The 20216-nt window shown below is 39.8% G+C and overlaps 2 protein-coding genes across 6 annotated transcripts in view; both read left to right on the top strand.

Annotated features, from left to right (window-relative positions):
- ome (omega) overlaps positions 1 to 20216 on the top strand; it is a 64196-nt gene that overhangs the window by 36182 nt on the left and 7798 nt on the right. For 2 of the 5 annotated variants that reach the window (XM_064696304.1, XM_064696303.1), the window contains exons 2-3: positions 16492 to 16593; positions 19315 to 20034. The exons of 1 other annotated variant lie outside the window; for it this stretch is intronic. In XM_064696304.1, coding sequence (XP_064552374.1) covers positions 16546 to 16593; positions 19315 to 20034 — 768 coding nt within the window. In that variant the 5' untranslated portion in view covers positions 16492 to 16545. The remainder of the gene's footprint in view (positions 1 to 16491; positions 16594 to 19314; positions 20035 to 20216) is intronic. 2 more of the 5 variants (XM_064696307.1, XM_064696306.1) reach the window with 1 other exon arrangement.
- Positions 9236 to 10002, top strand: LOC135438093 (thioredoxin-2). The gene has a single exon (XM_064696247.1). The coding sequence runs from the start codon at positions 9340 to 9342 to the stop codon at positions 9829 to 9831; it is 492 nt and encodes a 163-aa protein (XP_064552317.1). The 5' UTR covers positions 9236 to 9339; the 3' UTR covers positions 9832 to 10002.

The following is a 20216-nucleotide window of genomic DNA, read 5'->3' as shown; positions in this document are numbered from 1 at the left end:
GTTATGGCGAAGAAGGGCTCAACATAAAAACAGAAAAGAATCGTATATGTCACAGAGACGCCCATTAAATACCCTTCCCTACTCTTACTACTTATGAACAAACTTTCTGTCAAATTTAACTTCAATTTCTGGCTGATTGTTCAAGTATCTATATGATATAGATCTCCAATTTTGGATAGATTTTTATCATATTTTATAGATCTGTAGATACACTCAAAATTTGTATACAGAAACTTTGTTTTAAAATCTATATGACAACGAAAGGTATTATTCCCACCCATAGTCTAGTCTAGAGTCTAGTCCACAGATCCGGGCAGCTCTGAAATATGTTGTCTGTAAAATTAGGACAACATATAAAGATACGAAGCCCTAGATTAGCTCAGTTAATACTGAACATTTATCCTTCTTGTTCCTTTTCGAATATCTCCTACTTTGCAATCGTGGCCCTTAGTTAGTAAATAAGTATAAAAGGACCTACAGATATAAAAGAAAGGACATACTCATTTGCAATGGTATATAAGATTTTGAATACAAATTTAAAGTTCCTAGATCTCATAGATATATAGAACTTTGCCTAAATATACCAAGATATATTATTTCTCTGTTGCATATATTTACACAAAACTATTGTACCTTTCTCTTATATACATATACACTTTACATTCACTTGCACAGAACCCTTATACACTTTCCTTGGGTCATGAAAAGTAAGCAGAAAAGTAATGAGTTCTGACTTTTTCAGACAGCACATTATTCAATAAGTTAATCCGCTTTTGCAAGGAATCTCAAATAATAATTATGGCCACAGCCAATAAACAAAATTTATGATCTTCCAGTTCTGTGCATCTCCCCTCTCTGCACGCGCTTTGGCAGCTTATCTCAACTGGTGCTGTCAACAAATTGCCGACATTTTGATCGGGATAAGGTCAAAGTTGCCTTCATGCTTAGACAAAGCCCAGTCAACTGATAAGTTGATAAGAGCCTGTGATTCAGCCAATGACTAATAATGAAAATTGCTTTAACGTCACGCCAATGCCTTACATTAAATAAAACTTCAGATTGGGTGGCTCCAGTTGGTCTCGCTAGTTTGCTAATTGGCTGGTGCCATAAAACTTTATTACTTTCAAATAAGTTTTAGAGTAGAAGGGGGAAAAAAATAAGTACAAGTAGCTGAAAACTTGAGATTTACTTAAAAAGACCAGTAAAGTACCTAAGGGCAAAGCTATTTGGTGTTGGGCAACATTTTGTTGCATACTTTTTGGGTATTCGGAAAGGCCCAACCTAATGATGTGCGTGATTCGTGAATGTGATTCCAAAAAGTAAATAAAACTTGTTGACAAAGTCAACAAAACTCAAAAATAGTTTTAACAGTTTCTATTCAATAAGATGCAAGATATATTTTATAAAATGTACCTTTATTATATATATTTATTATAAAACTTTTTATATTAACAAAGTTTTCGTTCTCGTCATTTTAGTATTAAGAATAGGATTTTGTGGATTATAAACTTTTAGTACAAAATGCAGTTTAATATGCTTCAAATATTCTAGCTTCAACAGCAAACATATATTTTTAAAACATTGCATTTTGCAAAGCGCTCTTAATGGCACCACATCGCTTCTGGCTCTCCTCCTCCTGCTTGTCCTCCTCCTGTCCATCCTTCAGTTGGCCCTTGCTTCTGTCTTTTAGAGGCGGTTCTGCAATGCGGCGAGTGCACTGAAATAATTTTTATTAAAATGTCAACAGTCTGGCAATGAGCATTGAGCATGGGCATTGAAGCCTGCCAAGAGCTGAAATGTTTGCCAGCACATTGCAGTCATATATGTGTGTGTGTGTGTGTGTGTGTCAGTGACTGCGTGTGTGGCTAGTACTAAAAGCAGAAGGCAGGCGAGGTAAAACAAGTCAGACAGAATCTACATTAAGTGCCCATAAAGAAACCCTTAATGCACAAAAGAATCTATAGCAATAAATTACGGCTGTCTGCAAAGAATCGTAAATAATAAAGTTATTTCCGCTTTATCTGTATAATAAAACAATTCCATATTAATATTCGAGTACGTTACATATTACATGAAACCTTTGCAATACCCAATGCTACGATATAAAACTGAAACTATTGAAAGTGTTGGAAAGCGCACCAAAAACACGTTTCATATGGGAAAATCGTAATGGGAAACGTGGGCCAATTAGAGGGCAATGATAATTCGTTACTGCACAAAAGTTACTGCAAATCGTAGAACGCTTTTAGGCGCATTACAAAGGGCAACCAACCTGGTTCGCATATCAATGAGAGAAAAAAGCATTTCATTTACAGCTGCCTCTTGAAGATTTGAGTCGCTGATGCGCTTAACAACATTTTTTTTTTAACTTACTCTGCAGCATTTTGTTGCTGCAATTTTCTGCTCTTTTTGTCTATCCTTCTCGCTCTTTATTTCGACCGCGTTTTTATAGGTCTTCTATGGCTGCGGCAAATCGCTCGCTCATGAGTTGCAGCTTAGCGAAGGAGCAGCAAAAAAATTGGGGGAAAAAAGCATGTTGTACAGAAAAGCTTAGGAAAATTCTTACAATTTTTCTGTGCAGCTAACTGGCCAACTTTATAAGTACGTACTTCAATTAACTGTACTAAATGTACCAAAGAAAATATGGAAAACTTATATAAAGGGAAAAAAAACTTTAAAATAGCCGCCAAGCTTGAAAAATAAAACTTTATGTTAAATCGTAAATATTTACGATACAAGAAGTCGGTTCTTAAGGCTCAAATTGAAACTCAAATTGAACTTAGTTATTCTGTCTTTCTTGTTATTTTTTAAAGACGTTTTTGTTGTTGTTCTGGGATCAATGCGGTTAGTGGAAGCTGTAGTCTGAGACGGTAACATTTGAAATTTATTTGGCAATTACAATATACTTGGCTTCTCTAGTGAAACATTTGTGCTTTGGGGTTACGGCAAGCTGAACAATTAGGTGTAAAATATGGAGGTTTGTATAAATTTGAATCACTTAACACTGTGTGTATTATTAGGGCTTAATTAGCAGCCAATACATTTAACCTTTTTCATTAAAAATAAATATCAAAAAAACAACAATTTATATGGAAAACTGAACAAATTTCTATGTCCAACTGTGACCATAAATTCTAAATAAATTCAACACAAATAATGTAAACAGATATTTTTAATGGCAGGAGTTACATTCTAATCGATTCTCAAACAAGAAGAGAAATTTAATCATCTCATTTGCATATTCCCCAATTTTAAGGCATAAATATACGTACTCTCACCATAAACATTTCAAGAAAAAATAAAATATATTAGTAGCTAAAGAAGTAATCAATATAGACAAGAAATTTGGAAAATACAATAAAGTGAAGAAATTCTGTGAGCCAACACATAAAATGAACGACAGAAACAAATAATACAAATATTCGAAATTCGATTGCAATAATAAAAGCCAAATGGGCGGCAAAAATAAAAATAAAAAGAAATATTTACGAATGTAAGCAAATAAATTGCATTATCGTTGATTTGTAAATTTATTGCATGTAAACAAATTGCTTAAACAACAAATCAATTGTCGTTTTTTTTTTGTTCTTGTTGCTGCTTTTGTAGCTGCTGCTGTCAACGTCATTTGGATTCTCAACCAAATTGTAAAAGAGCAAAATCAAATAGCTATCAAATCGAATGAATTCCAATGAAGCTTGCACAATATAATCCAATTTTAGTGCGCATCAAAACTGAACAAATTTGCACAGCAAAACCTTAAACTTTGGGTATTTGTTCTTGGGCGAAAGCAGTTGGGCGGGATATTCTTTGTTTATGAACTAGTTCCTAGCTGAGCTGCCTGCGAGTGAATCATTTCTTATACTCTGTTCACAAACTTATGAAGAGTGTTTCATCTCTCAAGAACGAAGACTTATTTGATCAGTTTTTAGCTGGTAGCTGACATCAGATAGAGAGCTGATTTAGGAGTCACTTTTGGACTTAAATACTCTTTAAAATAGTTCCGAGTAAAGTAAAAAAAATGTGATTGCTACACGCTTTGTCAACATTGAATTGCCATTATAAATTATACATTTGATATCATGGCTTATCGCAAAGTCGCCGTCATAAAGCTTATAATGTTGATAAAAATAGAGTATCATTTCATATTAGTAGATGTTATGGCCCGCTTTAAAGTCTATTTATTGTGCCTTTGCTTCGGCTCTACGAGTTTCAAGAGTTCCAGGTCTGGCGCAGACTGTGCTACAACCCCTTTCAGCAAATCCATTAAAAAACAGGCAGCGGCAAAGTGTACACTTCTTGAATGTTTCCGCACAGTTTGCTTTTGCAGCACTTGCACTTTTTATTACCAGCCGGCCGGAGCCAAAGGCGCTGCCCGCAACCAATTTTGGGGCATAAATTCGTTCGGATGGGCACGCACAACAAATTAAAAGCCAGTGAAAAATCGTGGGTCGCCAGAAAGGAGGCAAATAAATTGTCGAACTGGCGGGCTTGGGGATGTTCTGCTTGGCACTTCAGGCATTTTCACACGACAATTTGTCTCAGCTTTGTCTTAGGCATTTTTGGCAACTGATTACGTACAGGCAATGCCGGCTGATCCCTCGTTAGATGCAGGCCTTGACAAGAAAAAATAACCGAATTGACACTGAATTTAATTTTGCGTCAAGGCAAGCGGCATGGACGTGTGTGAATGGGGTAGGTGTAGCGCGTTCTTGCCACGACTTCTGACATTTGAATTGGTAATTTTCGTTTCGCTGAATGCGAGCGCATAAAAACTACGCAGACAGGCGCAGGCACACCCGCAATACACACACTCACACAGTCTTTAGTCTTGTTTATGCCACAACGGAAATTGCCTTTTTTGTGCGCCTTCCGGCCGCCATTCCGTCAGCATTACGCTGCCTCCATAAGCTACCGTCATATTTGCCGCATCGTTTGGCATTCCTCCTCCTCGCCCCCCGTTCAACGTGTTCACGCCTTTGGCTCAAACTGTAGCTGACAGCTACCGTTGCAGGATGGCTGCTCGCTCCTCTATAGCACTCCTTCGACACCCGACACTCGGCATGCCACGCATAAAGCTGTCAATGTCAATGTAACGTGTTAATTTCAAAGTGGTTTAGTTTGTTGACGCAGCTTGTTAGGAGGACAGAACCAAACCGAACTGAACCGAATCGGGCCGTTGCCGTTGCCGAGGTATCTGCCCCAGCTAGCATCCCCCCTTGGCAACAGCCCCCTGAGCAGCAGCAGCAGCAGCGCCTCAAGCCAATTTCTGGGGCATAAAATGTTTTGTGTTGAAGCACATGTGGTTTTAATGCCTAAGAGCAACAGGATCAGGAGCAGCAGCGCGGGGCAACCCTTTTTGCTTTTTTTTTTTGTTGAAACCCTTACCACAAAGATTGTCGGCTACCACTTGGACCCCTTCTTCAACTGCTGCTGTGGCATTTGATTGATTGAACTCTTTTATGCTGACTGGTTAGCAGTTGCTCTGTTGACGTTGTTCGCCTTTTGCTGGGCACATTAAGCTTATTGATTAGACAGGCGCAGGGTATGTGTGGCGGCAACTGGTAACTAGTTGGTAATATATGACTATTGGAATGTTTCCGTTTTAAAATGATCAATAAGGCAAGAGGAGTGTGGCACAAGCTGCTACGTGCCCAACTTTAATAGCAAGACGAAAAACTAGTTAGGATATGTTGGTCTCAGTTTAAAGTGTGGTTCTCAAAGTATTAGGACACATCAAAATTATGTACTCAGGCAATTTAATACTGTGTTAAACTTTCGCCGTCGTAGCAAGGCTTAAGCCAAAGCTGGGAATCCACGCAAATTCAAGACGTAAGAAACGAGGTCCACGTAAAGCCCACATTAGCAGCTTGTTAGAATGTATGGCCTCATCTGGTGGCGTGCCCCAGCCTGAGGCGCGTTGTAAGCTAAGGCCATGCCTCGTTTTGGTTATTGGCCAAAATGCCAACTGTCATGTGAACGTGGGGGAGCTGAAGTTGGTGGCTGGACCCGATCCCTGCGCTTAGTAATGGGCTGACATTAAGGCGCCATTAAATTGCGGCATGCGGCACGGCTGTGGCAGCTGTGGCGGCTGCAAAAGTTTCAGCGAATTCGAGCATAATAAAATTTGAGAGATTTCGCACGTTGACAAAACTGCGAATGGCAAGTCTGGCAGACAAACAACATGCCGACATCCTGGCCCATAAAAACAAGTACCAGAAATTGAAAGCACTGAGCCAGGAGCGAAAACAACGCATGTAGTTGACTACAATGGCCCCAGCATGAATGTAAATGTCTTTTGGGCTGGGACACTTCAATGCAGCTGCACCGAAAGAGTGTTCACACGTTTTGGCTAGTGGCTGGTGGGAGCAACGCACTCGAAGAGCTTAATGCAAGGACCGCTGTGCAGCATGGGAAATGTTCATAAACTAGTTAGGTCGAAATTTGGGCAAATGCGAGAAATGAAATTTGCTTGTTGTTTCTCCACTTCTGTTGTTGTTGTTGTTGCTGTTGTTGGGCTGTTGTGGTCTGTCCATCATTTTGGCAGCTGGCAGTTGGAACAGGACAATTACCACACAACAGCAGCATTGACATGCTTAAACGTGCTCGTTATTGCCTACGTTTATATGAGCAGCCCGGACAAGCAAACATCCAAACCCTATCGTAGCCAATTGAATATGTGTTCTGGGACACAAGCTCATTCAGGCAATTGGCAAATCTCTTGCAGCTGCTTTTCATTGTGGCACAAATCAGAAAGTCACGCCAAGATGCCAAGAGAAGCAGCATTTTCTTTCATATAACATACTTTTTGGTGCACAATTATTTACCATCACTTTGAAGACCTCACAAAGCGATTTTCTACTTACAATTGATTCCCATGCAGAATGTGCTTTTTTTCAAACCGCTTTCTAAAGTAAAAATGTCATAAATCACTTTTAACTGCCACTATTTTATGCTTTTCCGGTCAGAACTTTTACAACAAAACGTTAAGTCGCAGAATGCACAGCTAACCAAATACCCTGTATTATGGAATGCTCACAGAAACTCATATGCGAAAAAGTCAACAAAATATTTCATCTTTGATTTGTGGGAACACCTTAAAAAGCAAACCATGGCCAAAATGTCAAAAACATGGCATGTAACATAGCCATTCTTCAGCCAAAAACTTGATTTGGCCTCCTCGTAGGAAACGCGACAAGCATTTGGTGCTCAACCCCAATTCATAGTTGACCGCAATAAAAATATGCTCTGAAACGTGGCGTATGCGCAATATAAATAACTGAATGAATAGCCGACTGAATAATTGACTAACTGACTAACTGACTGACTGACTGACTGACTGATTGAAAGTGAGTGAAAGTGGCATTCTCTGCACTTGAAGCAATTTGTCTTGCCGCATACGTGACTTTTGCGATTCGCTTATTTTTAACATTTCTTTCCCATTTCTTTGGCATGTCAACGGGCGAAAAAGAAAAATATTTCGCTAGTTGTTCGCTTGCCATTCGCCATTTTATTACATTGCTCATACGCCGCGTGTCAAGGTGCGACTGCGAGGTCAGCACTTTCGCTTTGCCTGCATAGCAGATGCCCCAAATAGTCAGTGCGAGCGAGATAGCCAGCCTGGGAGATAAATGGGCGGCAAATCTCTGCGAGCGGAAGCCGCGCACTTGGCGCACTTGCTGACTGCTGGGGATGCTGAAGCGATTGCACAACATGACACACAAACTGACACTGATACAGTTGACTGTAGCGGTTCGCGCTGCTGTCGCTGTTGTTGTCATTGTTGTTGTTGCATTTTGTCTGCTACACCTGCTGCTGTTGTTTCCGGTCGTGTGTTGTGTAAACGCTGTCATTTGTCTCTCTGCACTGCTCATTAGGTTATGCAACTGAGTTAAGGAATCGGCGGGCGGTGGGCGGTGGGCGGTGGGGGATGGGTGGGTTTAGTGAGTGCACCATATGCACATAACAAGCGGATTATTAAGGAAAGCTCAATGTCAAGTGGTGGCATGCTTAAAGCGCTTAAAGCCGTCACTTCTTGGCACACACAACTTGGCCAACAAACGACTGCAAGAAACACTCCAAAACGCGCTTTGGGAACAGCACGAAACAGACAAGCCAACAAAAAGTAAGAGTGTATTAAACAAGATTGCCCGACTAGGAACTACCCTCTAGACTCGAGGCTCGAGCTACTTTCCAACTGAAAACTGCGGCATACAAATTTAAATACTCCTCTTCAATATTTATGAATATGGTTAAAAACAGAGGGAGAAAATAGAAGATATGCAACAATTATAGATATAGACCTTTCATAAATCAGCTGGACAGGCAAGCAGACGGATCGAATCCTCGTCGTATCCTTCAAGTGATACATAATTCCGCACAATTTCATGACCCCCCTTTCAGTTCTTCTCAGTAGACTTACAGGGTATATAATGTTTAAAAGAAAACGAAAACCACCTGAAAGCCTTAAGGTAAAGTCTCAAAAGATAAGAACCGCCCACAACACGCAAGAGTAAACACACACACACACATGCAGCACCGCAGATGCAGGTGCTGCGAATGGCGGTCACGAGCAGGTTTGGTTGGGGGCAACTTAAGGATACTGCGGTGCATTTGTCTTATTTCGTGACAAATTCAAGACAGGCCGAACAAACAAACTGGCAACTAAGTGCAACTAAAAGCGACAACAAGCTGCTAAGCAGACTAACTGCAGCTGCCAGAAGAAGTTCACACGCCCACACATGCCCCAAAAAGATTGGATGCTTGTACAGTGGGTGACCGGGGCGAACTTTGACTTGGCTCTTTTTAGCTGTGTTGCCATTATTATCGATTTGCTATTCCTTCCGTCTGTACTTTGTACAAAGGATTAAAGTTAATATGCTTGAGACAGATGAGTATATTTAGCTAAATGCATAAATTTTGATTTGTGAAATTCCCAAGTTTAACTCCGCACTTTGTTAAAACTAAATCGATTCTGAATTTGGTTATTCAACTTAGTTTAGTAATTGCTTGTACCTCCTAATTATTCCATTTTGGTATCTTTACTAAATTATGGGATTGTACAAAGCATTTCAAAACATATTTTCAAAATCTAAAAGGTGTCCTTCCGTCTATTGAACCTTCGATGAGCTTTTGAATTGTTGAAGTAAAAACAGAAGAAATAAAAATAGAATAAATGTGATTAAATGAACACTTGTTCGTCTCTGTAGGCCACTCTGTAGCTGTGTGTCTCAGTCCTAGCTTAGTAATACTTGTCAGTCAGATGATCTCGAAAGATCCTAAAACATATTAAAAATTTTTCATTTTTCGGCGTACAAAATTTGACACAGACACCTTCCACACATGGCATCTGCCGCCACAAACAAAAACAAACCAAAAAAGGTCATAACCATCCAATCGAAAGAAGATTTTGATAAGATCGTCGCGGAGGCTGGCAATAAGCATGTCCTGGTGGAATTCTTTGCTACCTGGTGTGGCCCCTGTGCCCTGATTGGGCCACGCCTTGAGGAGCTTGCCCACGAGTATGAGGATTGTTTACTTATAGTCAAGGTCGATGTGGACGATCATGTGGAACTGGCAGAAGAGTATGACGTCAGCAGCATGCCGTCATTTCTGATCATTAAGAACAAGGTAAAACTAGAACAGTTTGTGGGCAGCAACGGGGACAAGGTGCAAAGCACTCTTCAAAAATTCTGCGGCAAGCCAGATGATAATAAAAAAGCACCAGTTGCGGGCCCCAGCACACAGCCAGCTCAGAAGCCAAACAAACTTGTCTCGGTGCTGAAAGCGGTTACACCGAGCAAAGCGAGCAACATGCCAACGGACAAACAATAGACAGAGACCTCTGCATAGATCAAGTTGAAGAAGAAAAATCGCTGTTTGAAACTCTCTTTAGGGAATTTGTAGACCCGTTTAAATTCAAGGCCCAAATTGCACTGTGTTTTTGTATTTAGCATCTTAAAGCCGGACTAAAAAAGGTTTTTCGAATATAAATATTTATATTTAGTTTCGATTTTCATTTATTATCATCGATATATCTTTTCAACGAGAAATTTAGCTATTAATAAAACGTTTTGTTAGAATAGCCACTAAATATTACAGCCACGACTTTTCAAGCAATCAATAATATCGCATCTTAATCTTATGAGCATTATATATATATATACAACATCATGTTTGGTGTGAAGGTTGACTTATAACAATGCCTGGCTGATCGGAAAGAGGTAACTTAAGAGGCGAAGTCTTTCTTTTCTTGTACTTATAAATTAAGTTATGAATGCCAAAACTATTACCACGTGTAAACTCTTCTTCATGGTATATTCTCTGACTACAGGGTGTCTTCTCATTGGTCACTCCCGACGAAAATTTTGTTATATTGCCAAATCAAATCAAAGCAATATTGTATGAACATCCTTTAAGAAACTCATTCCATTCATAATATTAAAAAGAACTTATTTTTTCATCTTCCGCATTTCACGAAAATTCTATCTATAATAATATACAAAATACTCTTCATCATCTGAAACATGGCCACTTTCTATTTACTGTTCTATCGTAAATTTTGTTATTATTTAAAAAATGTAACTAATTTAATAGGGAAGCAGCCAACGGTTTTCTCCGGCTGGCTAACTACTGCATCCAACTGAAACAGTTGCCAGGCGGTAAAATTCTTCCAGAGTTCATCACCATTTGCTGTTATCTTTGCTTGGCTTATTGAAAGCGCATTTTCCTTATTGCATGTGACTCTTTTTTCCTTTGTTTTCCTTTTTATTTTGTTTTGCCTTAGCCAACTTGGAGAAAAATCAAAAAGTTTTACCAACGTTTTATATGAGAAAATGCGCTGAAAAAGAGTGAAAATGAGGGGGGAAAAGGCAGGAAATGCGGAAGGAAACAGTAAAGAAAGCGTCATTCTTTCACTTTGAGGAACAGACATTTGCATTTTTATTAAAATGAGAAATTGCAGCAGTTGCCGTTGACTGAAATGTTGTCCTATTGCTTTAGCCATGTACGGATATTGGGTGCTCGAGGTCAGAGGTTAAAGTTGTTTGATAGTTGCAAAAAATTGCTTAAAAGAAACTGTTTATTTATGAGTTGAAATTTCTCAAATATAAAGTTCAACTTTATTTTATATTTTTGACAAATCGCTAGAAGAAAACTTCCAATTGATAAAATTCCTCTTCAATCTTGTTGCACCGCTTGACGTGGACCTAAGTTATTTTGATAAAACAAACTTCGCACGTCTTTCATTCTTTCACCTGTGCACTTGTTGTCTTCGAGTGTGAAAAGTCTTTAAGTGCTTTCATGATGTGCCGCCATTGCTTTAAGCTTGTTTTTCACGCTTTCCCGGTTTCCCGGGTACACCCTTCGTTTTGTGCTTATCTACTTCATATGCTGGGTGTTTATACAGTTACTGCGGCTGCTTGAGTGGGCGTTGGGTAAAATAATAATGAATTTGCGGCATGCCACACAAACACGCTCAACAGCAACGCCGGCGCCATAGCACAGCATGCGCCAGATTTAGCCCAAGCTATCAAGAAGATGCACATGCATCAACCCGAGCCCGAGAACGAGCCCGAGCCCCAGCCCCAGCCCCAGCCCACGCCCTAGCCCGTGCCCCCTTTCATGCCATACGCACACCGCCCACGCCGCTGCCCACTGGCTGGGCCACCAAATATGTGTGGCAACTAATATGTTGGCTGTGTCGCCTCTCGGAGTCGCTGAAAAATGCAGTGACATGTGCTATAGCTACATCTGCTGCCGTTCCCCTCAGGCGCCCCATCCACGGTCCACTTCGCAGCTGCTCCATTGAAACAAATGCGCAGGGCGTGCGTGTGTTCTAGGCTGCTGCCAGCTGGAAGGATGTGCGGGGTAGCTGTAAAGCTTTGATGCGCTGAACAATAGCTATAAAAAGGATTAACTTGCATAACAAAGAAGAAGAGGCCGTGCGTGGATGTGTGGGTGGGTGTGTGGTTGTGTATGTGGGTGTATATTTGTATAGGCGGACAACGTTGCGACAGGCAGCTGGCATATAAATTTCCCAGAGCCAACCAACTGCCTGGCATTGGTCCATGGACTAGCAAATTTATAGTTCCCACTCCCTCAACCTCCCTACCACCACCTCCTAAAACTACTGCAGAGATTTGTTCCCAGCACATTGTTTGTCGTGGGCTTCATTTCTCGATTGCAATTATTTAAGCAAAATTATTCTCGGAGCAAATTGCTTAAAATGTTCATTAAACAATTTGAGTGGAGAGCAGGGCAAGGAGAGAGCCTGACCACCAATAAATGAAATGAATGACAAACGGATACATATATTTTAATGAGAAATATTGATATACTCAGTGTTGAGTAAGAGTTCGAAATCCAATCGTAATTTTTAAGGGCAGAATTCAATTGCTTAGCAGTCGAATTTGAATTTGATTCATGAATTTAATGGATAAAATAATTAAACATTATTAAAGATGCAAGCATCTTGACAAAAAAATATAACTAAAATATTTTAAAACAAATGCAAAACATTTTTAAATAATTTATTATTAATAAATGTAACTAGCAGCTATTGTGCGAATTGATATAACAAGTACAAATAAACAATTAAATTATATAATTATGCATTACATCAAATTGCACGTACACTAAGTTTTATGAAAGATTTTCCTTAGGATTTCATATTTCCACATTATGTTTTCTCTATTTGCATTGTTTCAAGCATTTTGCATGCTTAGTTTATATATTTTGTATATTAAGGGGAAGTCTCTCAGTTCACATGGATGTTTATTTAGGATCGGACTCGTCGTCGCTGCTGCACTGGCTAAGATCGCTGACACTATTGCCGCGTCGCGGTACCATGACTAATGGAGGCGGCGCCGGCTCCTCCTCCGAATCGGTATCGTTGCGAAAGAATACAAAGGCACCGATTTCCTCATCCATGTACATGGGAACTTGATTAGTTGGCTGTCCAGCACAGAGCCGCTGTATACCATTGCTTGCAGCCGGACGGCCCTGTGCCGAGGCACGGACACGAGCATGATAGTCACGCCAGGTGGCTGAGGGTCGATTGCGTGTTAGATCTATTGAGGCAGGCACCGGGCGCAGGTCCAGGCGCGAGTTGTTCACCTGGCTGATATTGGGCAAGGCCGTTGCATTGGCCGTCGGATTAGCATTGGCTTCGATTGATTGTGCAGCTGCAACCGATGGTTGGAAATTTGGATTGTAGAATCTGATGCCATTGATGGGCGGCGCTTCTTCAAAGATAAATTCCAGCTCGGATTCCGATTCTGAATCGAATTCATCTTCATCTAATGCTTGATTGTTTTCCACAACAACCGACGGGGCAGGCGAGCTTTCCAGTTCCCAGTTAGCTTGGCTCTCAGCTGGCCAAGAAGATGGCAGTGCTACATTTACCTGCCCATCCACAGACGCATCCTGATGCAACGATTCCAATACATCGACACAGGCTATTGGTGAGTTGAAGTTGCGGCTGCGTTCCCCATCCATTCCCGACTCCGTATACGAATTCAACAGTAAGCCATCATCCAAATCTATTTCAATACCAACTTCTGCCGATTGGTTTTGATATGAATTTGCGCCGTTGTTCCAACGTCGTGAGATTTCTTGAACATTCAAATTGTTATTGGTGTCAGACATTCTATTATTTTGTATTTAATTCAAGAAAAAAAAATTCTCAAATATTCTCGCGTGACTTGTAGATTTTAGTTTGACATTGAACAGTGTTGCCCATAAATCTACTCGTGCTTATGGGACAAGGGTTGCGCTGATTAAAAAATGAAAGGACACTTCGTTTAATACCTGGACTCTCGATTTTCAAATGAAAAATGTGCCAATCGAATAATATGATTATTTAATATCATAATTAATTCGAATATAATAATGAACTATGAAAATGATTCAACAATCTAATTTATTAAAATTGATAATAAATGAATTTTGTGCCTAAATAAGACAGAATTCTACATTTATTTAAGGCCACTAAATTAGGTATTCCTATGTATGTATATTTTTCATAAAGACCCTGGTACAATTGCTTTAAGCATTGCAAACAATCGATAACACAAAATCTATCGATGTTATTGGAACTAGTTCAGCGTCAGTTCAGCGCGAGTCTTTAATCTTAATCAAAGAACATAAGTTTCTTTGGCTTGCTTTGCCTCAACTCGTTCGCCATCACACATATAAACTTTCCATGTAAAGTTGTGGAAAGTCTGGGCAAGCAGCTTCTTTTTCTTATTTTTTTTTTGCCTGTAAGAGGAATATGTTAGCTGCTGTTTCCGTTCGTTTCTTTCAGTCGTTGCTGTCACTCGACCATTAGGTCCTCCGTTTGCTGTTGAATGCCAGTTGCAATTTTTGCTGTCGCTGTCCGCTTAAATGAAAAGTGCACAAATGAAAAATCAAATAGTCAGAGCAGGGTTTGAAGTCACCCACGCTCCGGGCCCCCCCATATGTTTTACTGCCTCTCACTACAGCGAGAACAAGGCGATTTATCCAAGCAAGTCAGTAGCAAAATTAGAATTTCCTTTTTGCTGCAGCTCGACAAATTGCTCTCCGCTTTTAAGCTCATTAATATTTAATGAATTTCAGCTAAACAACAGCTGTCCCCAGTCGACAAGATAAAACGCCCAGCTAACAAGACCGCTGGTAAAGTATCTTTGTTATTTTTAGAGCCTAAAGTGGATGATATTTTGCCCCCAAGTGCCCGGTGTCTGGTCAATTTAAGCACCGTTGATTGATGATCGGACATTTAAACTATTGAATTTAAAATGAAGGTATTTCAAATAGACTAACAGAAAATCATTAGAATGGAAAACAATAACAATCGAAAAATAATTGAAAAAACTTTTGGTAAAGAAATTTCCTTTTTAGAGTCTAAGGTTAACTTTAGGTAGTGGGTATAATAATTAATGATGATATACTTATTTATGTATTTTTTTATATTTTTATTTTTTCTCATTATTAATTTTGATGGGTTCAATGTAAGGCATTTATGAGTTTAGCTTGAATATTTAAATTTGTTTTCAAAAACTGAGAATGGAAAAAAGTTGCAAGGCTGCTTCCGTTTATAAACTTTTTCAAGTCGCAAGATGTATTCATTGTTCTTAACAAACAAGAAATATTCTGCTTCCAGCTATGCACATATGCAAATAATCATGCTATGAATATCTATTCCCTTCGAAATCTATCCCTTATCTAAAGTAAGTTGCTTGCTTGTCTTTTTACCCACTCCCTCTCCCACTCTCTGCCGCTGTCTATCCCTATAGTTCAAATATCCATTACACACATTGGGGAGCACATTAGTACAAAGGTCACAGCACATTTATCAAATTTTCGGGCAACGATTTTCTCTTTTTATCTCGCTCCGCAACGCAATTCTTACCTACTTTTGTCTGTATGTTTACATAAGACTTAAATGTGCGCCCTTTTTTCTGGTTTTTTTTTCGGTTTTTTTTTTTTTGCTACGTATACGCAATTTCAATTTCTCTGTGGTATTTTATATTTCTTATTTACTTTGCTTTTGGGTCTGGCACCGCCCCGTGCTCGGTAGACTCTGTTATTGTCTACCGCAGTCATCGCGTGGCACTGACAATTGGCAACCGTGAGGCAGGCAACACATTTGTAGCCACAACTCGGTCATACAACGCGGCGTATGAGTAACGAGTTATGTGCAATGCGACAAACCAAACAAAACAGAAAACCAAACGCACTCGTGTGCCTGTGCCTCTGTCTGTGTCTGTGTATCTGTCTGTGTCTGTGTATCTGTCTGTGTGTTGTGCTGGGCTTCGTCTTCATCTTAGTTTTAGTCCCCATTTAACCGCAAATTCGTATTCAAGCGTTTTGTTTATTTGTTTACTTATTTAAATTGCTTAATTTGCATTAAATGGCAAGTGGCAGCTATTTACTTCGCTTCACAATTGGGATAGGAAAATGTGGGTTCACTCGGGGAAAATTGTAATATCCAAGAGATAAGAAATGCTTTCTATAGACTCGGACTAAGCTGTGTAAATATAAGTAACGAGTAAGCGAGAGCATTAAGTAAATATATTTTATATATATTACTAAAATCCAAGCAAAACGAACCCGTTGAACACACAAATTTATTCAAATGCGGGTCTCAAAACAAAGCATACGAAAAAACGGAAATTTAATACATCAAATATATGCCGACTTGCTCAAATAAATACACATCACAATAAACAAATTTTAGTGTTTGGGCTAAACAAAAATTCAATTTCAATCATAAAAACAAAATACACCAAGTATTTGCACCCAAAAAAAAATCGGACAGCAAAATGTGTAATAAATCAAAGTAACAAATAAATGGTTGAAGAATTGCATAAAAATGCGAAAATATGCCACAAAAAAAAACTCTAAATCAAAACATACAAAATAACTCCAAAATTCGCAAGCCCGTAAAGACAATTTTGTTAAAAAACATTGCAAGGTTCACTAAATTATTGAAATGTTTACTTTTTAATACAGTAACAACTGCCAAGTTTATGCACTACTAAATACACAAATATAAAGGTTTATAAAATGTCTGGAAATGATGTTTCGATGACTGAAACAGCCCAAAGCGATCAGGTATGTATTCAATAAACAAAAAAGTTGTTAAATATTTTAAACATTTACAAACAGCACAAACCTAAGCAAAACAGTCCAATGAACTTCCCACTTTAAACAAAACTATTTATGTTGCCAAACATATTCCGATTAATTCAAAAAACTTTCGCATGATTGAATTTAAGTTAAGCACCTCGAAAGTTCGGTATATTTAAATTTTTGTTGCTCGCATGCAATTTTATATGATTTTTCAACTGCAAATGTGCATTTTTTTCTTGCAAAACATATTTCTTTCTCCCCAAGCAATGCTTTTGAACAATCGCCTCTCATAATTTATGGGCATATTTAAGGCCATTTTAAGTTTCGGACTTTAACTGGCCTAAAGCATAGAAATATATTCATGCATTATATTTTGGGGCTTGTTTTTATTAACTTGTTTTAAGCATTTGCTCCCGAACAATTCACACGTGTGTGTGCCAAAAATATAATTTATTATCTTGGTGCATTTGAATTTATAATTGGTTATGCATGAGCAGGGCGGGACGAGGGAAAATGAATGCATTACACACTTTCGGGTGCCACATGCATGAGCTCATCGTTTTTTAGTCCCAATTTCGTTATTTGCCATTGTAAGGTAAACATTTTGCAGACTGCGCCACAAGCGTGGCATTATTTGGGGCTATCTCATAAAACTGTGCAGAACAAGTTTTATGCATACGACCTTAAAGTGTCCTCAATAATGGAAGGTATCTAGAATGCAGCGCCTAATTTCTCAAAGGGGTTTAAGCGCTGCATACTTTTTGGCGCATTGATCAAGCACTAATCAAATAAGGACTGAGGCCGAGGCCTCAAATTGTTTTGGTATTTACATATCATTTGGGCTACACAGCAGACAAGTTGGAAGGTGCTATTGCACCTCCTCCTGCTCCTTCTCCTAATCCTCCTCATGTCTGTGAAAAGTAAAAGCCATGCTCATTACGACCAGACGACGCCGAAGATGAGGCAGAGAGCGAGTCCGATTGGGGCACATGACACAGTTTGGGGGCAGCAGAGAATTTCCTGGTGTGCTGCCAACTGGGCTAACGATTTTTGTGGGCCCTTTGTTGCTTGGTCCCAGCATTTGGCCCGTTATTTGATCATCATTAGCGATATGTATCGGTCCGAGGTCTCGAGCCTTGTAGCTCTGCGGATGTGAAGGTCTGCATGTGTGCTCCCCGCCTGCATGCTTGCCTGTGTGTGGGTGATACTGGAGTCCTTTTTGTGGCTGCTGGGTCTTTGCTTGGCTGCGCCTGCACCACAAAAGTTGCAACAAAAGTTTTGTCGCTCTTCAGTGTTCCGCTTGACTTCGTTGGCTCTTTGATTAAGCCGAAAGCAGCCCGTGCCCCGCGCCTGGCCGGCAGCCAGCGGGCTCTTCTGAGCTGAACCAACCAGCTACTCTCGAAGCCACTGTGTAATTAAATAATTGCGGTGAGCTTGCCACCAAATCGAGCTAATGCATTTGGCTCAAATCTCACTTGGCTTTGGTTATGACTTGCTTTGCCTTACTCTGGTTGGCTTTCCTTTATTTGGCTGTGTGGAAATTGTATTTCGTAACTTGGCTTATACTGTACTTTTGCTGCAGGCCATTTGAGAATATTGTTGGAATTTGCCAAAAGAGTTTGCAAAGTAACTTTGTGAACATGTAATTCGTATGTGGTTTTTAAGATTTTTCATTCTAATCAGTTTTCGAATTTCATTGAAATGTCTCTTTATAGGGAAGTTAATATACTTATACAAATTACAATGTTAATAATTAAACAAGTTTTATTATTTAATAATAATAATGCACTCATCTTGCTTAAAGAATTTTGTAATTCATTTTTGTTCTTTTATGAAACGTGTTTATTTAGCTTGAAACAGCCATAAAAACGCAACAAACTAGCTTTTAATCTCTAGTAAGGAATCAAAAAATTGTTCAATGAATTCTTTTATATAAATGTTTGCTGGAAATTTTATAATTTTTACAAATTTTGAAAGTTTTGTTAAGTCTTTGAAGTAGAATTATATGTAGCTGAAAACTTTAGAGAAAAGTTAAGCTTTCAATTTAGTTTCCTATAAAAATATATGTAGCTGAAAACTTTAGCTAAAAGTTAAGCTTTCAATTTAGTTTCCTATAACACGCAATTAACTCGCAAACAAAACCTATTCATATTTCTTTTTTTTCTCAATGAATTAGAATGAAATTAGAAAACAAAAAACAAGTTATAAAATACGCTCTTATTATTTATAAACAAAATTATTTCAAGTTTGCAATTCACATTCAAATATAAGTGTGACAGCTAATATGAACCAGTTCATTTTACTAGTTCATTGCACTCTCAGCTCAATTCAAAGCACTAAAGAGCTGTTTTTTAATTCCCTATAAAGTATGCGTATTTCAGGCTTCCATATGCTAATGCTTTAATTGATTGATTTGCAACTCGAATTATCGGGCACGATTAGAGGTTTATATTATTTGTATAATTTGTAGTTGAACTTGATGCTTGCTGCTCTCCAATTTTATGTGTTGCCTCTTTTACGTTTTATTCCACAAACATGAATGAACTCCAGCTTTAGAACCGAAACCCGCCACACACACAAACATACGCAAACACACACACAGAGAGATACACAGAGAACACTTTCACAATGATCTAACAGGCATTCTTGCTGTCAACAAACAATTGTTATGGCTACTCTTCTCGTTCTGCCCGCGATGCGAAGTACTTACCCGCAACAGCGGCCACAGCACATCAGCAATATTTTCGCTACCACAGCCACAAGCACCCACAGCAGCAACAACACCAGCAACAGCAACAGCAGCAACAGCAGCAACAAAGTTGCATGCGGCACATACCACAACAGCAGCAGCAGCATCGACAACTGATGTGGGAGCAGCAGCAACAACTGGTCAACAGCTCGAGCGAGTTTGACGAGTTTCACTGGCCGAGCAAGCAGCTGCAACAGCCGGACGCAGCTGGGGCCCTGGGCGGGGGTGGTGGTGGTGTTGGTGGGAAAATCTATATAACACCCGCAGACATTCCGCCGCCGCCCCATCCGCCGCATCCGCATGGCAGCAACAGTCATAGCCACCACAATGGCAACAAAAGCAGACACCACCAGCATCCACAATCGACGTTGACGACACCGCACCGAACACCGCCGCATCGCTGCAAATGTGACCATCCGATTGAGCTGCTGGACTATGACTTTGAGGATGCAGCGACGGCAACAAGCGCGTCCGCGCTCCACTCGCATCGTCACCAGCATCCGCCCTACTACTACAAGCCGGCTGCCGCCGCCCACTTGGCGGGCACCTATCAGCTGAGGCGCCACAATGCCAAGCTGAACGAGTCTATACTGGGCGGGGTCGGTGGCAGCAGCCTGGACGATGATGATTTGCACAGCGCTGGTGGCTTTGGCGGCGGCATGTCCCGCTTTAAGGTAAGCCACACACACGCACGCACCATCATTTGGCTGAGATTCTTGATATTCAATTAAAGCTTATATGTGCCAAAGAGGACTCGTGGCCTGTGCATGTGGCTACCATAATGCGCCACTAATTGAGGCTGCCGACGTCTGATCAAACCGTTCCCTTAGCGACATCAAGCAATGTGTGTGTGTGT

Source organism: Drosophila montana, unplaced genomic scaffold (genome assembly GCF_035044405.1).
Source record: "Drosophila montana isolate Dmon_TW-CO22-7 unplaced genomic scaffold, ASM3504440v1 contig_3846_1, whole genome shotgun sequence".
NCBI classification, from domain to species: domain Eukaryota; kingdom Metazoa; phylum Arthropoda; class Insecta; order Diptera; family Drosophilidae; genus Drosophila; species Drosophila montana.
The sequence above is the reverse complement of the archived record's forward strand: the minus strand, read 5'-3'. Positions and strand labels throughout refer to the sequence as shown.

Coding starts and splice junctions, on each gene's coding strand:
- LOC135438093 (XM_064696247.1), top strand. CDS start 9,340: ATGGCATCTGCCGCCACAAACAAAAACAAACCAAAAAAGGTCATAACC.